This window comes from Lepidochelys kempii, chromosome 1, assembly GCF_965140285.1.
Source record: "Lepidochelys kempii isolate rLepKem1 chromosome 1, rLepKem1.hap1, whole genome shotgun sequence".
Classification (NCBI taxonomy): Eukaryota; Metazoa; Chordata; order Testudines; family Cheloniidae; genus Lepidochelys; species Lepidochelys kempii.
This window is the reverse complement of record NC_136380.1, coordinates 15,414,715-15,440,288: the sequence shown is the minus strand read 5'-3', so window position 1 is coordinate 15,440,288 and position 25,574 is coordinate 15,414,715. Positions and strand designations below refer to the sequence as shown.

At 45.8% G+C, this 25,574-nt stretch overlaps 1 protein-coding gene across 1 annotated transcript in view; it reads left to right on the top strand.

The window, feature by feature from the left end:
- The first annotated feature begins 6,543 nt into the window (after positions 1 to 6,543).
- WNT11 (Wnt family member 11) overlaps positions 6,544 to 25,574 on the top strand; it is a 31,417-nt gene continuing 12,386 nt past the window's right edge. The window contains exons 1-5 of the mRNA XM_073335059.2: positions 6,544 to 6,813; positions 9,790 to 9,978; positions 19,882 to 20,117; positions 20,873 to 21,150; positions 23,880 to 24,172. Coding sequence (XP_073191160.1) covers positions 9,908 to 9,978; positions 19,882 to 20,117; positions 20,873 to 21,150; positions 23,880 to 24,172 — 878 coding nt within the window. The 5' untranslated portion in view covers positions 6,544 to 6,813; positions 9,790 to 9,907. The remainder of the gene's footprint in view (positions 6,814 to 9,789; positions 9,979 to 19,881; positions 20,118 to 20,872; positions 21,151 to 23,879; positions 24,173 to 25,574) is intronic.

Genomic DNA, 25,574 nt, shown 5'->3' with positions numbered 1-25,574 from the left:
ACTGCACTGTGAATTTCTGTATTTTAATTTTGTTTTCACTATTCCAGGGCATGTGAGCAGGGGGGAGGAGGGGGAGAAAACACCACCCATCACCTCACGAGGTGTAAGATGCTGTTTATTTTCATGAGGTACTGTAGCCGCCTCATTCTCAAGAAGCGCAGTCAAGCAGGTTCACAAGCAAGTGAGTAAGTCACCCAGGGGACCAACCAAAAGCCTTGTTTTTCACCGTAAAAGGTGAAATGTCTTTTAATAAGGCCTTTGTGGAGTGTTAAAAATAGGTATTAAAAAAATGAAGGAAGTTCTTTTCTTTCTGCAGTCCTCTGCCATGCTGGGTCCTCTGTGTGTAGACATTCTCACCAGCTGCTTCACTGAAAGGACAGGTAAAGCTGGTATACGACAGAGAAGAGATCAGCTGTCTTCGAGTTCAAGGCCCCTTGCTTGTATGCCCCTGTGGTGTAATTTCTCCTGAAATCCTTCTCCCCTGGCTTTGTCACTTCTGGTCTCTACTGCTCTGTCAGACCTTGAGCCCTTGCTGCTGCTGCTCCTGCATCTCTGGAACAGGCTGTCCAACCCCTGGACTCCCCCACTCCCTTTTGAAACCTACCTATTCCACCTACAGCAAGGAGAAGAAGGATTGTCCAATGATGAGGGTGCTAGCTTGAGACTCGGGAAACCTCGGGTCACTTCCCTGTGTTGCTACCAAATTTCTGTATGACCCTGGGCAAGTCACTTTGTCTCCATGTGCCTTAGTTCCCCATCTATAACATTGAGATAATGACCCTGCCCTACCTCACAGTGGTGGTGTAAGGATAAATACATAAAAGGTTGTGAGGTGCTTGGATACTATTATAATTGCTGGGGGGGGGCATAAGTAATATAGTCAGAACTACTGAACTCTCAACTGTTTCCTGTGAAGGTGCTTAACAATTACCAGCCCTTCTTGGGGCTCTCATCTGCTGTTCCCCATCTCCTTGCTCTAGCATTTCCTCTGTTGTTATACTCACCATGCTTGTGATTTATGTAACATTCTCCTGAGTGAGACCTGCCTCTCCCGCCTCAGCCATCTTCCCCTGGATCACCGGCCACCAAATCAAACTCAACATGGTAATCTCTCTTCCCAAACCCCACTTCCATTGCTGTCAGCAACTCCACTACCCTCCCTCTCCCATGTCCTCATGGATTTGTCTCTTTCTACCCTCCCATCATGGCTGCTATGACAAACTCGATTGTTATTTCTCCACCTCATCTCCACAATCAGCTGGTTCCTCTCCATTCCCACTAGCACAGTCCTGGTTCCCGTCCTGTTCAGCTCCCCTTCTGTCTAGCCCCCTGAGTCTCACCTTATCCACCAGCAGCTATGAGAGCCATCTTCCTTGCTCACTGCTCTGACCACATCCAACTCCTCCTCACACCCCCTTGCTGGCTTTCTCTTGACTTCTGCATCACATTGAAATTCAATTGCCTTCCCTTCAGGCCTGGCACCACTTAACCCTCTCTGACCTGTCTGGCTAAGCTGTGTATCTAACCCACTCACTTCTCATCCTTCTTCCACTCTTACTGCTGCGGTTTCCATGTAACCTCTTACATCCAGAATCCCCTTCCTGGCCTAGTCTGCCTTGCCTCCACCCTTTCCTCCTCCTCAAAACACACATCTTCCAGGGATGCTCTTTCTTAAGTGTTACTCACACATAATAAAACATTAACATGCCCTCTGCAAGAACAACCAGAAACACCCTCTAAACCTCTCTCATGTGATCGTCACCATCTAAGGCATCAGAGTCACAATCATCTTCCTTTTCTTCTCCTCCCCAGTGTTTGTAATTATAGATTACAATAATACAGCTGGTTGAAACGTTCAGATTTTGTGATGGGGAAGAATAATTTTTTTAAAAAAATTATCTGTTTTTCCAACCAACTCTAAAGGTGTTTGGCAAAATTTGAAATTCAAAATTTCAGGTAAGAAAAAAAACAAAGTAACAGTGTTTTCGTGGAAAAGTTTCTGGAAAATGGTCTTGCTTTTGACCAGTTCTAATTCTTGGGAACAGGAATCCTTTTCTGTATTTGTGTGGTACCTGTCATGTACACACAAGGCACTGTAGAAATAATAAGAGTAAAATCAACCTCCCACATGTAATAATATTATTATGTGGGGTTATATCTATTTCATAAGTTGCATTTATCACACACCTTTGTCCATCTCCCCTTCACTCGGCTTACAAATCAGTCTCTGCTAGGACTTATTCTAACATGCTAGCCCACTGAGCAACTTCACAATAGCCACCATTACAAAATACTAATAATCCCGTCACAAAAATGTCTCCTCCTTCCCCTACAAATGTGGAATTTCTCCCCACAAGTTACACTGGCACAAGCCAGAATGGGTAATATTCAGTCGGTCCCAGTGACAGTTTTAAAAGTCTGATATCTCATGAGCCCTTAGGGATAGAAATAGGTGCTTACACGTTGTGCTAAAGGGCATACTCCCTAACTGGACATATGATAGAACACTTGTTTCTCACCCTGGAATGGCGTAAGGCATTGTACTCTGAAGTCATGAAGTTTGTATGTGTACCTATTTTAAGTACTTTTGTAAAAGATTTTAACATTTAATAATCATTCTTTTTTTTCTCCTTCAGGGGACTGTGCAATTGGACTGATGGATCTAATTCTCATTTACACTAAGGCCTCTATACACCACTCCAGCAGAATAAAGGGGCCCTGGTGCACATGAGAATTACCCCCATTGTAACTATGTCACCTGGCTTTGCAGGTGGAGGGATATGAAAAAATACCTCCATTAAAAAGTCAAAACTCTAAAATATTTTCAAAATTGCTTTTTTTAATGCCATATGCAGAATACACAATAGTGCAGAAGAAATGTTTTACTGGCCCTCATGTGCAATGACCTCACTTGTAGCAAACAGCATCTTGCATGCATGCTGATAAAACCATTATACCACACCATCACAGTATACATAACTATGTCATATTAATAAACATTTACACAGTGCCAGGATTTGGCACAGTGCTTTGGAGATTTTAAAAAAAGGACATGGTCTCTGCTCTGGAAGAGTTCACACTCATAGGTCAGAATTCTGCAAATTCTTATGCACATGTTTAACTTTATCCATGCGAGTACTCCCATTGAGTGTTTGTTTTTAGGTGACGTGTGTGTGTGTGATGAACTATAGAGCCATCCACATCTGCATTGCTGGTTCTAATTCAGCCCAGGTCAGTAGTAACTAAAAGTTGTCAAAAAGAAAAGGAGTACTTGTGGCACCTTAGAGACTAACCAATTTATTTGAGCATAAGCTTTCGTGACCTACAGCTTATGCTCAAATAAATTGGTTAGTCTCTAAGGTGCCACAAGTACTCCTTTTCTTTTTGCGAATACAGACTAACAGGGCTGTTACTCTGAAACCTAAAAGTTGTCACTGTCTAATGGCTGTTTGGTGATCTCAGTTCAGTTCTAATAGTCAGGGATTCACATGAAAAACAACTCTCTGCAAAATTGTTAGGATCTTGCTGACAGTCTGCACAAGGGGTCAAGAACTAAATGCCCCTCTCCATAATAGGTTTGAGGCAGGTGGACAGAGTAATGTGGACAGCAGCTTGCATTGCTGTTGCACCTGTGCAAATGGATGACCAGAGAAATTCAGTTTCCAATCCAGCAACTTTTCTGTGTCCTTTTTTTAAAAAAAAAAAAATGTATAAAAATGAATCTGAAGATTCACAGAAAAATGACAATGTTCCCCACTTCCCAACCAACCCTTTGGGTATAACATGTATATTTACCAGGATATGCACTAAGGAGACTATTTGTCCTTCTTACCTGTGTGCTAATAATTTTTAGAGCAAAAAATAAATACTCTCCAGATATACAACATACTGGGGTTAGGTGTGCAAATCCCATTGAGTTTCTATAGGAGTGGGGTGTCCGACTCTCTTGGATCAATTCTCTCATGGATCCTTTTCTGAAAAACCTATGGAAAATACTGAATCAAGGTATCTTCCACATCTGTTTGTGGCCACAAGTCTTCTAGGAAATGTCAGAGATCTTCATGATAGCTCTGTGCAGCTTGAAGACATTAAAAATCCAAACATATCCAGGTAGCTCTCTATTGGCTACACATCTGAAGAGAATCCATATTATTCCATTGCAAACCATATGGCCCAAACTAGGTCCAAATCTACCTGAGAAAAGCAGGACTCAAAGAACTTCGATATTTTGGTAATAATGGCCCTGTTTCAGAAAAGCAGTCTCACTGAAGTCCATTTAAATACATGCTTAAATGCTTTGTTGAATCAGGGTCTAGAGAGCTGGTGTACACAGGAAAGTTGTTCCAGAATAAGGTGGGGTGTGAATTTAAAGTGCAAAACCTACTCCAGAATAGCTCCCCACGTGGACACTCTTATTCCAGAATTATTATTCTGTGGGGTAAGCTAAATCAGAGAATGGCAGTCTTATTCTGGGAGCTATTCCGCAGTAGTGACCCTGGACATTTGCCCTGTGGAGAATCCAGAACACCAACCTGTTGACAATCAGATCTGAAGATCTGCACATTTTTAGAGGACAGGAGAATGCCAGGAAGTTAGAAAAACAGAAGTCTCCATCTGTCATAGTGCCCACCTGCAACTACCGCCCGCTCCCCCAAAACATTTAAACAAACAAAAACAGACACCTTGTAAAGCTAGTGGCAGAATAAATAAATAAATAGGGTGGCTTTGGAAAGTTTGGAGCACAGATTCCAGATGCTTTTTAAGTCAGGTAGCAAAAATCGATAGTGATAATATGTGTTTAAATGCTGTATTTCTTCCTAAAATAAAGCCTGGTAAAAGTATCATCACATACAAATGCCTTTTTCTCAAGGAATAACTCTAGGACACTCTTCTCATCCTACTTTCAAACTCAAACTTTTGGTCCTAAGACCCCATGCAATGTGTTGTTGAGTATTCCTACCCCTCCCCATTCACCTGAAACACACAATTAGACTGAGCAAAAGGGCATGGATATTATAGCAGCTGAGAGCCTTTTTGTACCAATTTGTTCTGAATTCGGGGCAGACATGGGGGTTCCTAAATCCAGATTTGTCCTGTTCTGTAGGCACTTGAGGCCCGTTTGAAGTATGCAGTAATCTTAAACCCTCATCTGCTGAGACTGTCTTGAAAGAGAAAGAACCTGATGTAAAAAAAATTAATTAAACTTGCCGTGGATTAAAGAAAGATCAAATAAACGGAGCATCATGAAAGCTGAAGGTTGACAGTATGATTCAATAAAGCAGGGCACATAATATGCTTTTTATTCCAGCTGTCAAATTGCAACTTCTTAGTTTTATCAGAACAGGAAATCCAGTTAACAGACCTGTTCAGAACAACCAAATGAAAAATGTGGTTTGATTTTAGTTGGGAAGTCAGCCGTAAAGACAAGTAAACACTGGTCACCCTTTGTAAAGGTAACATTTAAGGTTTCCGGTTAAAATATTAACTAGTTATTGTTGCTAATCATTAACTATTCATTATAATAATGTAATAGCAATCTTAGTATTATTTCTTTGTAGTTCTTAAAACTTGTATTTGTAGAGATAGGTAATTCTGAATGCAAAAAAGACTACTGAAAAGTATATACTGCTAAAATATTGTGTGGGCTTTATCATTTTGTGCATCACCTATGTTATATGAAAAACAAATAGATATACACTTAATTAGAGCAAGTAGATAAAAATAAAAATAAAGGAAGTTACCAGCTTCATACACCCAATCTTTCCCTTGGGAAATCGACCCTTTAATCTCAGGGAAACTATGACAATTTGAACTAAAATGTGTTGTGGGTTTTTTGTTTTGTTTTTTTTATTGAACTTCAAATGTATAATGAACCGTTGATTATTAGGAATTATTGCATTACTGGAGTAGCAATTGTACTATGACTGTGACAAATTGGATTGAGCAGGGCTACTGTTTGGTGCAATACATGTGCAGAAAAGAGAGACTTTGGAAACACAATAGTCAAACTAGTCAGAACCTAATTCCCAGTCATCATGGAGAGGCTCATCTTTTTTTCCTCCTGACTTTAGCTGAAGCTTATCCTAGTAATTCTTGTTTTGCCAGTTCCCCAACACTCCTGTCTTTACCATAATGTTGTACTTAGTCCTTGTTTTGTAGGGCTTTCCAGGCAGATGACTAGGATGCTTTTATAAAGTAAACATTTCTAGGTTGGTCTGATTTGCCTTGATGATAAGATGAAGTGGAATCAGCCCTACAGAACTCCCTTACAAAGAACTTTAAAGTCCCTTCTCTCTTCTCTAGATCCTGAAACTACCTGCCGTCTGGTCTTAATCTTTTATTTACCAGGCGGGAGAAGGAGTGTGCGGTTGGGGGGGGGGGGGGGGATGATTGCTGAGAAAACTGGAAAATACACGTTCTTTTTTCTGAATAGATCAAACAGTCATTTGTCCTGTTTTAAGCAGTAAATCCGGCGTGCTTTGTTATGCTAATGCAGGCTGACATCACTCCACAGATCAAAGCCACTGGGACCCCATATAAGCAGGTTCTTAAGGCAGAGAGGGGCAGAGAGGCAAACTCACATTACCCGCTGCATCTTCACGCAGCCTTTCGCTTGTGTCGCTCGTCCCTTCCCCTCCCCTTCTCTGCCCACCCTTAGCGGAGTTTAACAGCGTTTACCTCCGGCTGACCTCCAGTGTTGGGATCTGGATCTACAGTATTTTGTCCGCCGCTGCGGTCGCCGCAAAACGTTGTGGTTGCTGGGAGAAGGGCTGTCGAAGGGGTCGAGGCGACGGGGCAGCTTTCCCGGGAAAGGTAAGGCCGGGGATTCTTGCGGGCGGGTATCGATTGAGTCATGCCTCGTCCCTCCCGCGTTGAGCCGGGTGCGGGGAGGAGGGTTTTTTCCACTGCGGCCACGGGGGCGCGGGTTTTGCTCCCTCCGAAGGCGAGGGCTTGAGAAGCGTTCCCACGAAGGAAGCGAAAGCGCCCGCGGAGGTGGCGGAGGAAAACCCGAGCACGCCCCAAAGCTCCCGACCAGCCCCGAGCTGGGCCAAACGGCCCCAGGGTGGTCGAGCCGGCGTCCCGCCGGGGGTGGTGGCTGCCGAGCCCCTGATGGCACAGCGGAGCGCTGCGAAGAGAAAGACGAGATGCCGAGCCGGAGTCCGGATGGTTCCGTGTTCAGGGGCCATTCACCAGGGACCGGCGGGCGGGTGTTGGCCTGGGTGCGAGGCGGGGGCTTGTTAATGGGTCCCGAATTGCTAAGGGATTGTCAATGGGGATGGAAAACACAGAGCCATGCCATCATTATGCTACATAGCTCCCCCTTTGCCTGTCTGGTTTCTAGCTTTCCAGCGTGTTTACCTTTGCCGCGTGTGTGGACACACGCAATCGGCTCGGCTGCAATGTACGGTAGAGGATCTATGCTGGAGCCCACGCCACACACGATCCCACGCCCTGGAGTTTGAAGCCCAGTCCCTGGTGGGCATGAATGGGGACAAGAATACTATAACACTTAAGCGTGACCCGGGATGTTTTTCTTTGCCTCTTGGCGGGCGAGCTGTGCTGTGAGTTTTAGGGAGAGGAACAGGTATCTGAGGTTTTGGGGGTGTTAGTTATAAGCCTTATCAGTTTTCTGTGGAGCGAAGTTTCTTCAGCGCGGACGTAGGCCGCCGAGGAAGCGGCTGCAAAAGGCGGCTCGTCTGAAGCGTACACGGGCAAAGCAAACCAGGACTTTGAGGAGAAAACAGGTCAGGTTGAGACAACAAGCCCCCTGCTGCTGGCTTGATCTAGGGCTCTTCGCCCTTGTAAACAACACGCCTGATGACTTGAATCACTGGTTTCCCCCTTGCCAATTTTCCTGAAGTTGTAAAAGTTAACCTGTTCCGGAGCTAGAGGCTGGAAATCCGATGGCAATGAAAAAGGATGAACCGGAGTGCTGGTCCGGACAGTGTCCGGTCTGGGCTGGAGGAATTCTGCAGAGCCGGATTAGACAGCGCCCTCCCGTTCAGGGAAGCTGTAAGAAATTTCACACTGAAGTCTGTGCCGTGAAGCAGCTTCAGGAGAGACAGATAAGGGGTCTGAAATAGCCCCCAGGCCGCCCAGTGCATGGTCAGGATTCAAGGGTGAAGGTTTCAAGTGTTTTTAAAAAAGATAAAAGACCCCGAAATAAATGTCTCGCTGTGCAGACGCAGGAGAGCGGGGAGCTTGCCTCCCTGCAGAAGCGGCGCGACCGCTGCTTGCAACTTCCAGTGACGGGTCAATATAAAAAAAAGGGAATAAAAATCGAGGCGGGTGAAATCCTGATCCTGTCGGCGCACATGGGAGTTTTGCCACGGATTTCAGCAGAGCCAGGATTTTCACTCCTAGCGCTGAAGATCCGCGTACAATGTCACTTTCCCGATAACAGTGTTTCAGGGACGGGATTCTTACACCAATGGGGACACCCTGAAGGAAAACCCAAAGTGCGCTGGGAATCACAGCAAGCACCCCGGGGGGAACTCGCACGTTTAAACGGGTTTCCACAGTGGAGCCCTCTCCTAGGGGATTAAAGAGTTGACCCTTCAAAGAGCGCAGTTTGGAAGAGATCTTCGGGCAGCCCCAGACCTGGGGGTCAGGCAGGCATCGAATTATCAAAATGAAGGGCATGATCCTTCCTCCCTCTGAATGCAATTGGCCAAGGTTTTCCGAAGTGACTGGTGATACCAGTTTTGGGGTGGCTGACTTGAGACACCTTCAAGAGGCCTGATGTGAAAGTGGAGGGGTGCTCAGTCATGACTGAAAATCAGATCTCCCTCTAATGTGTGTAATGGGCCTAATTTGGGCACCCAAATTTACTAGCCACTTTTGAAACCTTGCCCGTTGACTTTAAGAGGAGCAGAATCTGGCCTTAATTTGGTACACTTGAGAAAAACCGCTGGAGGTTAAGAAGAGAAGAAACCCCTCACTGTTGTCTAGAATGAATGATGGGAGAGAATCCCGATTGGTTTATTATTACCATTGTTATTACAGGAGCAGGGGTAGCCCCTGTCTGAGATAAGGAGGACTCTTGTAAGAATTTAGGAGTCATGTGCCTTGTTTGTTTAATAAAAAGCAGAGAAAAGAGGATCCTGGAGATCTTTTGTTTGCTGCTGGATGCTTCTTTGAGACAATTTTGATTGTAATGTTTCCTGGGGAGGCCAGAGTGGAGGGCTCTTCCTTGCGCTCCAGGTGTTTGTGTATTTGGAAGAAGCGAGAAGCAAAGTTAATGAGGTGAGAATGAAAGCAGGAGGGAAGGAACAAAACACAGTTGTTTGTAACAGATCAGACAGACTGAAACATTTGCAGAGCAAGGGCACCTCCATTAGTCAACACATGTGTGTTTAATGTGTCTTTTTTCAGAAATATTTTATATCTATCTATCTATCTATCTATCTATCTATCTATCTATCTATCTATCTAAAAACGAAGAGGATTAGCTAAAACAGGGACCTGAGATTTGTATTTCTTCCCTCCCCAAGCAGATTTACAGAACCTGGGGTGGGGGGAGGAATTGAAACAGGGAATGAAGTCTTGCCATATGCCGGGTTAACCAGAAACATACAATCAGACTATAACTCAAGTCATAATTCAAGCCATACGTTTCGTCTGTCTGTTGACTGTAAAGGTTCTATCAAGAAGAGAGGGGAGGGGAATCTGAACTTTTTCGTGATTCATAAACCACTCCTTTGCAATTCGGATGATAAATTTCTCTGTCACCAGGACTCACAACACTTGGGTCTTAACCATATCTTTGTGCTTTCTCCCTGATTTCAGGTTGCTGTGCTCCAAGAAGGAACCACATCTAAACTGAAGGAAATACATTGTTCAGAAATTCGGGAAGATTCCCCTTTAAAGAGTTGATTTCCTTCTGAAAGCGGGTGGCTGTGGAAAAATGAAGCTGAGTCTTGCAATATTTCTGTCTTTCATTTTACAGACTGGGATTTGCTCTGGAATAAAATGGCTGTAAGTATCTTTCTCTCTCTCTCGCTCTACATTTTTACGAGCAACACATTATTTTTTAAAAATTGTGGCATATTTGCTGTTGTATTACAGTCATAGCTTCAGGTATAGCACTGTTGGCTTTGGACACATTGGAAAGACATTTCAGGACTGATACTGCATTCCTTAGGGCACCACCAAAAGTCCCACTGACTTCAAGGAATGCAGGATCAGACCCACCACAACACTATGTATATGCTTTATTTCTAAAAAGTACATCCTTTGAGCCCAGTTCTCCCCACATTTACATCAAAGGAAGAACTGGACTAGCCTGACCCACTTAATGAAGTATTTCATGGCCATTTCTACCAAACGCTTTCCCACAAGGCACTGTATCAGGCATACCACAAAGTAGGAGTGATAGGGCCGGCTGTTAAGATAATGCTGCCAATCTCTAGCCAAAGGGAATAGCTGACAGATAGCATGTTTTTGTGAACCTTTTACCCTTAGGATTTTGAGAGCAGAGTACTGACTGTAAACTGGTTAGGGTTGTCTGGATTGGGTTTCCCCCCAGTGTAATAGCCTGGCATAGTGTGCAAACGGCAAAAGATCATTGACATATTTCTCCACTTAAATAAACAATCAATTAGTGGATTATCACCAAACAAACAAACAGACCCCTAGAACAGTCATCTGGTTTCATCCTCTATGCGGCTGGTGAATGATCTCTTGTTTTTATAGAATTTAAGGCCATGCAGAGGTTAAATGATGTGGGTGAGACCCGAATGATCTTTTGTAAAATAAAATGTGAAATGAAATGCAATGAAATTGTTGCCAGGTAAATCATCTGTATTCAGAACATAAGCTGTTTGAGGCTGGGTGTTTGTGATTAAGGCACTGGATGGGGACTCAGCAGATCGGGGTTCAATTCCTGGCTCTGCCACAGACTCCTCAGGCAAGTCAGTTAGTTTCTGTGTCTCAGTTCCCCACCTGTAAAATGGGGCTAATAATCCTTTCTTTCTCCCATCCTTTTGTCTTGTCTATTTAGACTGTAAGCTCTACAGTGAAGAGACTGACTCTTGCTACATGTATTCACACAGGTTAACATGATGGGGCCCCAGTTCCAGGGGGGCCTTAGGCACTATTGTAGTGCATCTAAAATTCAGGGTGCGATAATACCTATTAATATTGAAAATTAGGTTTTAATAGTATCAAACGTCACTTGTCTATGCAGTATGACTGGCTCACTGCTTATTAAGGGCCTGATTAACCACTTAAGCATGTCCTTAACTTTAAGCTTTGACTGTCAATGGTAATCCTTATGTGCTTAAAGTTAAGGACCTACTTAAGTGATCTGCTAAAGCAAAGCCCAAAGCAATACATCCATCAACTGCATTGGGAGTGTTGCCTGAGAAAAGAGTGTGGAGCGAGTGCTGAAATTAGCCTCCTGAAAGGCAAGAATTAGGTTGGTTTCAGGGAAATTCCATAGCAGTGCTATAACCAGATCAACACACCAGGAAGGCTAGAGGGGTCTGAAATAGCTCTGCCAGGAAAAAAAGGGCTTTCAGCATTTATGTTGTTAAACTTTTAGTTTTTGGGGGAGGAAAAAAATCAATCTAAGGAATGGCTTTTCTCTGTCAAATGGGTCCCCCTATCTGAATTTTAGTGCGGAAGATGAAAGTTAAGATTAAAGTGACATCTGAAGTATGAACTGCATGCAGATGCCCTGCTGTGCGCCAGTCACACCTGTTTGAAACCCGGTGGAAATCTGCACTAACTGTCTGAGTGCGCTTTTCATAAGTGGAAGGCAGCCAGCTGGGATTTTAGAAAGAACTATTTTTTAAATTCAAGTTATTTCCCCTCTCCATCTTCACCCCCCTCCCCCCGCCTTGTTTGTCTGCATCAGGATGGGGCAATTTGTGCTCAGTTACGCTGGTGTAACTCCCTGGAGTCACCTCTGATTTACACTGGTGTCAATGAGAATCATTTTGGACATAAAGGGCCACTCCCAGTGAAGCCAGTGGGATTTCCTCCTGAGTAGGGACTGCAGGGCTGAGCCCTAAATTACTCGGAGTTGATTTTGATTGTGCATTTTGATTTAAAATGTGATGTAAGGGCGGGGGGAAATCAAAGCTTTGTGGTAAGCTGTTTAGGGCTTCTATGCTATGTTTATACATCTGTTCATTAAAAAAAAAAGAAAGAAGAAAATGCAATGGAACATGAAAGGTAGCTATTTATTTTAAATTATTCTAATTATATTTATGGATACTGTGGGCCAGATACTCAGCTGGTATATATCAGCACAGGTCCACTGACTTGGCGTTCTGACATTTTACACCAGCTGAGGATCTGGTCCTATATGTATAAGGCCTGGACCTTGCAGAACAGTTACTTGCAAGAGAAACTTTGTGCTTGGGAGTAGTCTCATTGACCTCAAGAGGACTACTCATGTGTGTAAAACTATTTACACCAGCGTGGGTGTTTACAGGATCAGCTCTTTAATTACTGTGCAACCTTTTCAGAAACCGTTATAAACCCATAGGTTGTATGCAGTGTTGTAGCTGTATCCGTCCCAGGATATTAGGGAGAGAAGGTGGGGGAGGTAATATCTTTCATGGGACCAGCTTCTGTTAGTGAGAGAGACAAGCTTTCAGGCGTGCAGAGAGCTCTTTAGTTTGTCTCTCTCCACAACAGAATTTGGTCCCATAAAAGATATTACCTCACCCACCTTATCTCTCTAATACACCCACAGGGGAATTTTTGTTTTATAAACTAGTTTTTCCCTATAGATTCTTTAGACTGGGGGAAAGTTGTTGGGTTGTTTTGGTTTTTTTGCAAAATAAGATTTCATCATCAGAGAAGCTGTGTGCATTGTCTTGCTCCCATTGCAGCAGATGGGAGCGAGCTTTGCCATCGGTGTCAACCGGAGCCGCCTTGAGCCCTGCGTGTATGAACGATCTGCAAGAGCACGAGTTGCAAGGGGCCCTCCTGCACCAGGGCTTTATCGACAAGATTTGTGATCAAGCCTTGCAATTTTTCCAAGGAAGTGTGAGAATTGCCTAGGGGGCACTAATTTGCCGGCAAGCTACTTGTTCATAACTGTGACAAGCAAGGGGTGCACTAGAGGGCGCTCTGTGCAACTGCACATGTTGCATTGCACAGGCTTAGGACGGGAAACGCTCACAAATGCATTGAACAAGGTCCACTGAGTCTGCTGAGAGCAGCAAGACGCATCCCTCACGTTTCCTAATTAGAACGTTCACCCTTGTGTGGGAATTAAGTGGTGACTAGGCTTTGTATTGGTTTCAGAGTGACAGCCGTGTTAGTCTGTGTTCGCAAAAAGAAAAGGAGGACTTGTGGCACCTTAGCTCACGACAGCTCATGCTCAAATAAATTGGTTAGTCTCTAAGGTGCCACAAGTCCTCCTGTTCTTTAGGCTTTGTATTGTGCCTCTGCTGAGGGGGTGAATTTCACCCTAATGAAAGGACAAGTACAGAGGCCCAATCCTGTATTCATTTTGCATGTGAAACTTGCGCTCTAATCAGGGCTTACAAAACAGCTGCAGATTCAGGCCCAACCAACCATATTTTCTTCTTAATGGGTGCGATGTTTAAATAGGCTCTTTACAACCTATTCACTTGAGAGACTGAATGCCACACAGTAAATGGAGTTGTTGTGACACAAAGATGTGTTTTGTTGGCATTGCGACTTATCAAGTTCTCTGCGGTTTTCTCTTACAAAGATCTGTTTTTACACACTCCTGTTATTTCTGACTAATTTATCTCTGACTCAAGCTCCCTGGTATCCCATGTTTTAGTTATTTAAAATTTTGTTGCCTTGGGCCTGATTCTGCAGTCCTAACTCCTGTACAACTCTCAGGGTAAAATCCAGCTCCCATCAAAGTCAGTGGCAAAACTCCAATTGGTTTCAGTGGGGGCAGGATTTCACCCCCCACTGAGCACACGTAAAGACTGCAGGATTGGGCCTTTTCCACCTGCTGCAGACAGGTTAGTTTAATCACCTTCCAGGATTTTCAGATGAACATTTCTTTCAAGAGAGAAGGGGGGGAAAAAAGAACTTTGTTCTTCCTCTCAGTGGGCCTGAATCTCTCCTCCCACTGATGTAAATCAGGAGTAGCTCTGCTGTGGTCAACTGGTATAAGTGAGGGGAGAATCAGGACCATTGATGCCAATGAGTGAGTTGCATGGGGAAAAAACTACAGGATTGGGCCCTCAGAGGGAGTTTTGCTTTGAAGTTTGCTCTTCCCTTTTTAGCCGTGAAACTGCTCTGGGGCTGTTGATTTAAACCAAAGCCAGAGAGCTGTCCCTCGGAACCACCTCTTTGCTGTGCTTAGGAGAACTCTAAAAAACAAAAACGCCGACCTTAATCTTCCCGAAATTCAGTTAAGATAAAAAGATTTAAATAAAATTACACTGGGAGTGTGTGTGGGAGGGGGTGTAACAAACTTCAGCAAATGAGGGCTGGTGATTTAGCACTGGCTATCACTTAAAACGTTTAACCTGAAGGAACAAAGAGTTCATACATTTAAAGGCCAGAAGGGACCATTGTGATCATTTAGCCTGACCGCCTGCATCACATAGGCCAAACAACCTCACCCAGTAATCTCTGAATCAAGCCCATAATTTGTGTTTGAGGCTGAGCTATATAGTACGTCTTTTGGAAACATCTCTGGTCTTGACTCAAAGACTGCAAGTGAAAGAGAAGTCACCATGTCCCTTGGCACATTGTTGCAATGGGTAAATGAATGCCAAAGCTTTTTCAGACAGACAAGTGGCATTTATATAGTAAAAAATAAAATGAAGAAAAAAACCCTAAAGTGAAACCTTACAATAAGAAGTGCCTTCAAACCGGGAGCCAAGTTTGCCACTGCAAGCACAAGTCCGTCGGCTTCAAATCCAAGTCCCCCCTGAAGTTACTGCCAGCTGTGAATTGGCAGATCTATTGCAGAGAAGGGCCAGTGTGGCTTTGTAGTTTTGTCAAATTTTGTTTACCACCCCTGGATAGAGCCCACAGGGCTCTAAAATATCCTAAAGTATGTGAAAGGATATTCCATTCCTCCTTTCCCTGTAGGTTCTCCCTGGAGAGCATTTCCCCATTCCTACCACCCAGGAAGACATGGCTGTGCTGAAACTGTACTGGGGCTGCTGATTTAAACCAAACCCAGAACCTCCTCTTTGCCGTGCTTCATGAGAACTCTAAAAAACAAAACCACCAACCTTAATCTTCCCCAAATCCCATTAAAATAAAAAGATTTAAACAAAATTAGACCAGAGGTGTGAGGACGGGGGGGTAGGGGGATTGTGCAACAAACTTCAACAAAGGAGAGATGGAGGTTTTGTACTGGATATAGAACCTGATCCTGAGAAACCCTTACTCATGCGAGTAGCTCTTTGTCATGCAAGTAGTGCCAGGGGATGAAGGATTGCGCCCACGCTTCCCAAAGCATTAAATACTGTAGCTTATTCATATTTTTAAATGAATTTATTAAAACTGTCCAAGATAATTAAAAGAATAAACAAATGTCATGATCTGAGCATGCATCATACTTCCCCTGTAATTATGTTTATGGTTTTCTGTCAGTAGCCATAACTTCAACAGAAAGCCTTAGTATATTTTATTTAAGGCTGAATAAATTTGGTTTGAAACCTGTTTATTTAAAGGGAAGGGTTGAATAAAAAAACCAAACCCTCAGTCCTCCTCAGAATGCTGGAGAATGAAGGATTGTTTAGGGTAGTAAAGGGAAGGGCAGCTAGAATTATGAAATTGTGAATAGTAACATTTATAAAACAAAACATCCGATAACACCCCATGCTCTGGATTCTCTGTGCAAGTCCACGCAGGAGAGTGGTGGGAAATAGTGGCTGTATGCAATCTTGTGCCCCCCCAATTCTTGGGCCATCCCCTGATGTGAATCCCAGCAGCTTGAAGGCTGTGTTCATCTGGGCCACCTGCCCACAAGAGACTGTTGCAACCTCTAGGATTACATGGGGTGCAGGGAAATCCCATCCATGCCCCCTTTCTCTAGCCATGCTTCCTCTGCCAGCTATTGGGGTAGGGGTGGAGGAGGAGCTCCTATGGAGACTCCCCGCCACCAAAGACTCCCCCTCTGCAGTGGGGGCTCCTCTTAGGACCAGGTAAAGTGGGTTTTCTTTCTTTGGGCCTCCCTTACATGCATCCCATGCATCCGATGAAGTGAGCTGTAGCTCACGAAAGCTTATGCTCAAATAAATTGGTTAGTCTCTAAGGTGCCACAAGTCCTCCTTTTCCTTACCTCACAGTGTCCTTCTAAAGAGACCAGGTGGGTGAGGTAATGTCTGTCACCCAAAGAGGAGCTCTGGGTAGCTCGAAAGCTTGTTTCTCTCACCAGCAGGAGTTGGTCCGATGAACGACATTGCCTCACCCACCTCATCTCTCTAATATGCTGGGACTGACACAGCTACAACACGGCGAACAAGCGTCCTTCTGAGGCACAGCTGGCCTTTCCGCCAATGACTTCAACTGTCGTTGTAAACGGGCAGGGTCGGGAGCGTAAAATGTCAGTTATGCTACAGAACAGCCCGCTGAGGCGTTGTTCCTGGAGTTATTTAAAATTAGATTGGTTGAGGACAAACCACTTGTGGCTGCTCAATAGAGACCAACCAAACCTGCACTGTCCGAGACATGCACTAGATCAGGGTTCTCAACCTGTGGATCGGGACCCAAAATTGGGTCACCAGCACGTTTCAAAGGGTTGTGTGGCAGTTCCTGTGACTCCTGTCCCATGGGGCTGGCTGATGGGCTCACCTCCCTGCACCCTGCAACCTCTGGGGTCCCAGCGCCAGTCAGGTCTGGCTCAGCCATCATCAAGACGGGAGTCTGGGCAGGCCAAATTTGAGTGAGTGGTACTGCAACCCTCGGGGCCAGGTCACAACTGCACTCTCACAAATTTGGTCCAGTCAGGGGCGGGGCCAAACCTGAGCAGAGCTGCAGCCCCGGAGGTTGCAACGCCTGGCGCGGAGAGCCAAGTCCAGCCAGCCAGCCCCACAGCACAGGAACTGCAGGAGCCGCCACTGTGGGGTGAGTGCTGAGCAGGGCCCACCCCCCTCCGGGGCGAGGTGGGGAGGGTAGACGCTGACGGAAGCCACCCCAGGGCCTCCACCCCCAGGCTGTTTACTGGGTTGCAGCTGGCCATAAACATTTACAAATGGGTCCTGGGCCCAGAAAAGTTGAGAACCATTGTATTAGATGACCTAAGGTGTCTCTTGCATCCCTAATCTACGTGATTTATAAATATGTATTACATTCTTTGCAAGCGTCTCCAATAAATATGAGTTGTCTTTTCCATCTCCATTACTCTCTTCATTTTCCTCCTGACGCTCAGAGATGTTTCCAATTATAAATTCTCGTAAGCTAAGGCATGAAGCTGAAGCGTGAGAGATGTTCACAAACTACATTTCTGCATCCTGTGTTTTATTCATGGCTGGCTCCCTAGAGTGCGACTTATGCAACGAGAAACAGGGATTGCCTCTAATTACTGAATTCCTCTCTTTGGATTTATAATGCATCCATTTCTCCTTCCCTTATTGCCAATCCTTCCACGCTTCCTAGTTTCTTATTTATTGCACAGTCACTTTGGAACATTTGATCCATAAAATTCAACATCAGCAAGTGCTGTGGTACGGTTTCCCGATGAGCTCCCTCTTCATGTCACTCCCTGCCTCTGCACCGTTAGCATTGACATAACCTGTGATGCTTTCCAGCCATCTTTCCTTTGCTTTCCCTTCATCTTCCGATGGGCTGCAGCATTTCTTTCTCTAAGTGGCCTCAGTGTCTGCTGGCTGGGTCCCTGAAATGCTCTAGCTTCCTTTCCATACAAACATCTTGCTTTATTCCACAGTGTTGCATAATACTCACTCCTGTGGCTTCTTCCCTGCTGGTGATAATCCCACTGTATCTGGAGCAAGGCCCGATCTACCTGTGCCAGTCTTCAGACAGGGCAGTTCCTCCTTATAAGTTATAAGTAGTTCATATAGCATTATCTTCCCAGCTGCCAGGCCATATAGGTTGTGTCAACCCATAGTTACCTAGTTCCATATCACTCAGTATGATGCACAGGATACAGAAAATTCCTCTTCCTCCTACCAGCTCATGAGGAGCAATGAGATTATTTTCTGGAGCTGCATGTAGGGACATTATAGAAGAAACCTGATAATGAAGAACATGGTGAAAACTGACCAGGGATCTCTGCAAAGCACTCTGCTTGGGGCTTACCTTTGAAAAGCAGGCAGAAGTTTCAAGTGATGTAGAATGCTAACTATCAACCATAGGTACCATAGTATCTGAGCTCCTCACAGTCTTTAATGTATTTATCTTCACAACATCCCTGTGAGGTGGGGCACTGCTATTATCCACAACTAGGGAACTGGAGCACTGGAAAACTAAATTCCCAGTCCCCGGGCACAAAGGAAGTTTGTGACAAACAGGGAATTTAAGACCTTGTCTGGGTTTGTGGATTCAATTCAGCTCATAGTTGCGGTAAGGGCCAGTTCCGTGAGATTCAGATGCGGATATGAATTCCCCAAAGATGGGTGTGAGGGGGGGGAGAAAAGAGCAAGTGTTGTTGTTTGGGCCCCTCTCTAAATCTGTTTTGGGTTTTTTGTTTAAGTTGTCGATCACTTACCTGCTGTAGCAGTAAATAAAATAAATGTGCCCATTAATAAACAGAATTCACCCAGGAGGACAGGGTGGTGTAGAATGAAACTGAAAGGCAGCACACTAAATACGGATACAAGGAAATATGTTTTATGTCAGCATATCGCCAGCCTGTGCAGGATTGTTCATGACGCAGTGAGTTACAAACTAGTTTCATGATCAGGAAGAACATTTACATCTGCACTAGGTAGATCATAAAGATACAGAGAAAGCCATGTTCTGTTCTTCAGCTGACCACCTGCGGGTGGCTAGGGAAGAATCACATGCCCAAAGATGCTGCATAGCATAATCAGTTCCCTTGTTTTCCTTTCACTTGATGGATCAAATATTGGCAACTGGTGGAGGAAGGCTACCAGAGTAGTTGGGCCAGTGGTCTATGGTGTATTGCTGCCTTCTATGATGCTTCATGGTAATGTTTGCACTAGTGTTTTTGGACTAGCTCTCAGCTTTCTCCAGGATGCTGCCTTTCCAGCACTGTCATTTTACTTCTGCACTGGATTTTTGAAGATATTGACACTCACTTATCTAAGAGTAATGGTAATTACTCTGGTGGAGTGGTTTGCTTTAATTCAGTGGTGAAGCATCTGTTTTGGAAACTCTATCGTTTTTTTTCTAGGCTAAGCAGCGGATTCCCCCCCCCCCCCCCCCGTAATTGCATACTTGGACATTTAGCATAATCCTTTGCTGTTGTGTGAGATGGATTCTGAATGCAGACCACTGATGGTGCCTATGTAGCTTGCTTTCTTATGCCATAGGAAGATCTAGCTATACGTTACGGAGCTGATGGGTCATTTTCCAAGTGTTTGGAAGATCCTTGCATTAGCACACGGAAAATAGCTGTGTGGACACTGCAGTGGAGGCTCAGGCTAGCCACCTGAGCTCAGATCCGGGGGTAGGGTTGGCTTGAGCTTGGCTGGCTAGTGTGAGCCCCTCTACACAAGTCTGTCTGCGCCAGCTGGAAAGCTCACTCCCAGCTGCAGATTAGGCTTGCCCAAAAGAATTCCCAAAGCATCTGTCTATGTTGTTCAATCCACATGGCATTCTGAGAGCCTTTGAATGGATTGAAATGTTTTCCTTAGTTAGAACGGGGGGTGGGTGATGGTGTTTCAAAGGCAAAGTATTTGCAGGTGGTTCTTGGGCAGTCTGACAGAGGAGAAACTAATGCCAATTGGAAGGTTAACTTTCTAATGGCTTTGGTGACGTTTTTCTTCCCAGAGCTTTGTCCAAGACTCCCTCCGTCCTTGCTCTGAATCAGACCCAGCACTGCAAGCAGCTAGAAGGTCTGGTAGTGTCTCAAGTGCAGCTGTGCCGCAGCAACCTGGAGCTCATGCAAACCATCATCCAGGCGGCCCGGGAAGTGATAAAGACATGCCGCAGAACTTTCTCTGACATGCGGTGGAACTGCTCCTCCATTGAGCTGGCCCCCAACTACCTGCTGGATTTGGAGCGAGGTAACCATCGGAGCTGACTTTGCAGGGCTCAGGGAGACGTGAGTCAGAGGTGTGTGGGAGGAGGCAAGTTTTACTGTGCTACGCAGTGGGGTAGGGGCTGGGACCCTCGTCGTAAGCAGGGAAGGGCAGAACAAGGAGTAATGGTCTCAAGTTGCAGTGGGGGAGGTCTAGGTTGGATATTAGGAAAAACTATTTCACTAGGAGGGTGGTGAAGCACTGGAATGGGGTACCTAGGGAGGTGGTGGAATCTCCTTCCTTAGAGGTTTTTAAGGCCCGGCTTGACAAAACCCCGGCTAGGATGATTTAGTTGGGGATTGGTCCTGCTTTGAGCAGGGGGTTGGACTAGATGACCTCCTGAGGTCCCTTCCAACCCTGATAGTCTATGATTCTATTCTGCCTACATGCTTATCCTGCGCCCACCACTGGAGTAACACCCTCACATAAGGCCCGACCAAACCTTGCGCTGGCCTCACCCATATCCCTCCCACACCCCCTGTGACACGTACCCTCATCCCAGCCTCCCCAGCTACCTCCTCTTGTGCTGCTTGGGTCAGTCGCTCATAAAAGGGAAGGTCCAAGGTCCTCCTGCATAGCACCAAGTTTGGGTTGCACGGCAGAAAAGATTCCAGCCGCGCTTCTCTGCTCTGCCTGTTTGAGACGTGTCTTCTCTGAGGCAGGGGCGGTGCAGTCCTCTCTTCGGAAGGCATCCAGTGCCTTGGCACTGGTGGCTGAGTTGCAGTTCTCCTGTCTTGCAGGCACAAGGGAGTCAGCATTTGTGTATGCCCTCTCTGCTGCAGCAATCAGCCACACCATCGCCAGGGCCTGCACCACCGGGGACCTCCCTGGCTGCTCCTGCGGCCCCATCCCAGGTGAGACACCTGGACCTGGGTATCGATGGGGAGGATGTGCTGACAACCTCAACTATGGTCTTGTCATGGGGTCCAAATTTTCAGATGCTCCCATGAAGATGAAAAAATCAGGATCACAAGCCCATAAGCTGATGCACCTGCACAACAGTGAAGTAGGGAGACAGGTAACAAACCAAAGAGAGCGACTGTCATTGTACAACCCTCGGTAGTGGGTGATGGCTTTGTGAAAGTTCAGCGTATCTACCCGCTAGCTACGGATGCCGGCCTTTCCCCAGAGCGCGCTGAACTCCTTTGGCCTGCATAAGCGTTGACAATATAATTCAGTCTCTAGAAATGTAATTCCTCTAAGTACTCATGGGCATGAGCAGCAGAGAGAAAGGCGTGGTCATGTATCCTTGGCTGGGCACCAGAAACTCCTGAAGGCTCAGCTCTGTCCTGGGCTGTCTGTGTAAGGCACTTATGTGGCCCCTGTTACCATAGTGTCAGAGCACCTCACAATCTTTAATGAATTTATCCTCAAAACACCCAGGGAGGTAGGCTAGTGCTGTTCTCCCCATTGTCCAGCTGGGGAACTGAGGCACAGAGAGACTAAGTGACTTGCCCAAGGTCACACAGGAAGTCTGTGGCAGAGCAGGGTCTTCATTCCAGCTCTCCCAAGTCCCAGAGTAGTGTCCTAATGACTGGACCATCCTTCCTCTCCCTTTGTGAGCCTGGTGCATCACCAAACCTTTCTGCCTCAGTTTCTTTATTTGGATGACAGATGGGTTGGGCAGCATGAGCACAGGACTGGGTGTCAGGAGGTCCTGGGATCTAATCCTGGCTCTGCCGCTGACTCACTGTGTGACCTTGCCCAGGCCACTTCCCTTCCCTTCCTCAGTTTCGTCATCCGTAACGTGAGGATGATGTTTCCCCAGGATGTGTGGTGTGAACTAACTGGTTAATATATGTGAAGTACCTTACCCACGTAAAGTGCCATGTAAATGGTACGGGTTACTAGCTCTACACTGAGTCAGTAAGGTCAGTAGGGCGGATGCTTTTCAACTGTTGTGTCAGTGATGAGTACAACGTCTAAGGGCTTGTCTACACTTACGCGGCAGTCGTGCCAATGTAGCGCTTCAGTGAAGACACCACCAAATAGGTACCCCACCCCCCTGAGAGCCAGGAGCTTTCTCCCGTCCACCTGGTGCTGTCTATACAGGACTGAGGTTGGCTTAGCTGCATCGCCTAGGGGATTTTTCACACCCCGAGCAGCGGAGTTATACCAACCTAATTTCCTACTGTAGACCAGGCCTGAGTGAGCCCAGGGATTCGTTTTCTCCAATAAAATTAACTTGCAAATTAATGAATGCCACGAATGTGGCGCTTTGCAGACGTTCACAAACGAATCCCCTCAACAGCCCTCCGCAAACGGAGAAATGGTTTCAGAGAGAGTCGAGGGGAAACCCGGCTCCTGTCCCTGTGGCTGCAGAAGTTCTTTTCCAGTGGATTCCACTGCTCAAGAGGAGGCTGGAGGCCTGGCTGTTTAGAGGCTGCACACCACTTTTCATGGGGTGGAGCTCAGCTCCTCCAGGGCTCCCTGTGCCTCAGGGCTTAATGGGTGGGGAATAGGCAGGGGCAAAGCTGGTAGATCTGCCATTGCTCAGATTCTCTTGTCCTCCCGCTCCCCTGTGGGGGGCTCTGGAAGCTGCTCCAGCCACTCCGCTGGGACAGTCTGCATGGCTCACCTCCACAACTATTCAGGGTATGTCTATACTGTATAGTAAACCTGGGTCCGGGGGACCTGCACCCGTCGACTCATTTCCGAGCCCACACTTGACTGTCCATACTGAATTATAAACCTGGGCTTACCATTGCTGCCCTGCGTTTCCCAGCCATACTAATGCATCCACATTGCACTATGCAGACCTTCTGACTCGAGTCTGTGGACCCGAATCACAGTGGCACTCAGGGTTAGACCTACTCCCCTGCCAGGGTTCTAGAACCCGGATCTCGAGTGCTTGCTGACCCAAGACTGATTTGTGTGTGGACAGGAATGAGGCTTGGGCTCAAACCTGAGTCAGAGCCCCAGCTGAGTGTGCAGTGTAGACATATCCGCTGTGGCTGGGGGAGAAAAGTCTTCTCTCCCTCCCCTGCATGTTTCCCAAATGGCTGGCCCAGCTACTCCCCTAGTGCCAGTCATAAAATTTGCTCCTGAGAGACTTGTCCATGGCCACACAGGGAGTCACTGTATCCGGAGTTCACAGCACTGCACCACATCTCTCTTTCTATTAGCTCCTTAATATTTCAATTCTAAAGGTTAAGCCCCTAAGGCAAATTCTTGTCTAGTGTAAAGGGACACGGCTCTGTTGATTCTCACCCCCAAAGAATCTTTCCTATTGCATTCTGGGAATTATGCAAACTGCAAAACCAAAGGAAACGATACAATGCATAATACAGCAGTTCTGTACTACAGCTAATGTGGAGATATGGTCATTGCACATGGAGTTCGATAAATCTAAGCTTTGAAATCTACATTATCAAACGTATAAATATGCTGAAGGCACAAATTTCATATTGATTATTTATTTGCAAATTACTTCAACTTCCAGCTCCTCAGGAGTTTAAAGGATGTGTCCAGCACTGTGGGAATATGATAGAAAACTATGGGACTGCTCTGTGTGCTGCCTTAACAGGTGCCACAGTAAAAATAATACCCAGGCTGACAGCAATCTTTAAGCGGTGAGCTGCGTTTCACTCTGCACAGTCGGTACTTTAACCTGGTTGTGCAGAAACCAGAGCAGTGAATACTCGTTAATGCAATCCAGTTAAGACATTAACTCCTTTAGCAATTCTGTGGGAGATTTAAGTAAAGAGAAGGTCACTTCATAACTCGTTGTTGTTGTTTTTTCCATAGGCCCTGAAAGCCTCTCTTGAAATGAAATGTAAGTGTCATGGAGTTTCTGGTTCCTGTTCTATCAAGACCTGCTGGAAGGGTCTTCAAGAACTGAGAGACATTGCACAGGACCTCAAAAACAAGTACTTGTCAGCCACAAAGGTGGTACACCGACCCATGGGCACACGCAAGCAATTAGTACCAAAGGATATTGACATCAGGCCAGTTAAAGAGACAGAGCTGATTTACCTGCAGAGCTCGCCTGACTTCTGCATGAAGAATGAAAAAGTGGGGTCACACGGGACACAAGACAGGTAAAGACTCACAAGTCAGATTTGAATTATGCTCTTCTGTTTTCAGCTGGTGCATAGAAGCAGTGATGTGAGTTTAAACATCTCTGTGCAGGTGGCATGTATTATCAGGGATGGTCAAAGTGCCATTCACTGGGCTAATCCCACCCATGGAAACTGACAATATGGTCCACAGCTGCCCAAATCTTTAATATACTGGAACAGCCAATGGGGACTATAGATCCCAGTATGTAGCGCTCTAATTGCATGTTAGACAGGCAGAGTTTGGATCCAGCTCCAAACTGCCTCCAAGTTCATGGCTGGTCAGATCCAGGGTTTCGGTTCTGACCCATCTCAAACCTTGATCCATGCCGAGGGCTGTTTGGGAGAAAATGGCATAATGTCTGCTGGGACCTGTAGTCTGCAGGGTTCACCTCTTTATTGAAGTTGAAGGCAGCTACAACGGATTTATTTTCTGCAAAGGGCTCTTGGAATGTAGACTCCCACCCCGTGTCATTTGACTTATTTATTGCGATGCCATAGGACTGTAATGGCATGAACTTGTCTCTTGGGAAATTTACGATGATAAAGCCCAACGTAATGCTTCACTGCGCCCCTCTTATCTGCTCCAGACAATTATAGCTCACGTGGGGGCTGCTGTGGCGTAAGTGCTCCTCTCTTGGGGCAGGCAGGACTCAGTTTAATGCCAACACTCCCCAGCAACATTAACAACGGAGGCGTTGAGCTATATTGCCAAGTCTCTTGGGTTTTTGATTCCACCTTTTTTGTTTTGAAAAATCTCAGCATGAGTGGGGTCTAGCTGCTGTTTGAGCTTTCATGGAGGCACTTCAGGATCCCTTTACTACTAATGACTTAGCCCCATCAATGCTGTCCAAATTTCCATCAGGCACAGTGGAGTGCTTGGTCCTTACTACGGTCCATTTAATTCACTCCACATAAATTCTACGCTACTGGAGTCTGAGTATTGGTAAGCGAGTGGCAACACCTTGGCCAGATATCATGTACCCTGTGTGTGTACCCAGAGTGCTGTGGGAAACTCCACAGGAATATTATTTCTGCTGAGCCAGATGTGAACCAAAACCCCAGTAGGAAATTATAAGGCATGTGCTGCAGGGGGTGCTGTCTTTTGGATGAGACATGAGAACTGAAGTCCTGTATATGATCTACTTATAAGGAGGAACTGCCCAATCTGAAGTCCTGACCACTTGTAGCCATTCAAGATCCCTTTAATTAAGAGTGCTATCCTGGCTAGATTCCAGTCTGGATAATTACATTCTGCCGATCTCAGTCCTCGTTAAATACCGTAATCCTCTTCACTCCCTGTCCTGGCCTGTTGTGTAGTATTGTATGCATGCTTACACAACTGCCACATTCCCACTCACAAGGCACCTGAACATAAGATGTG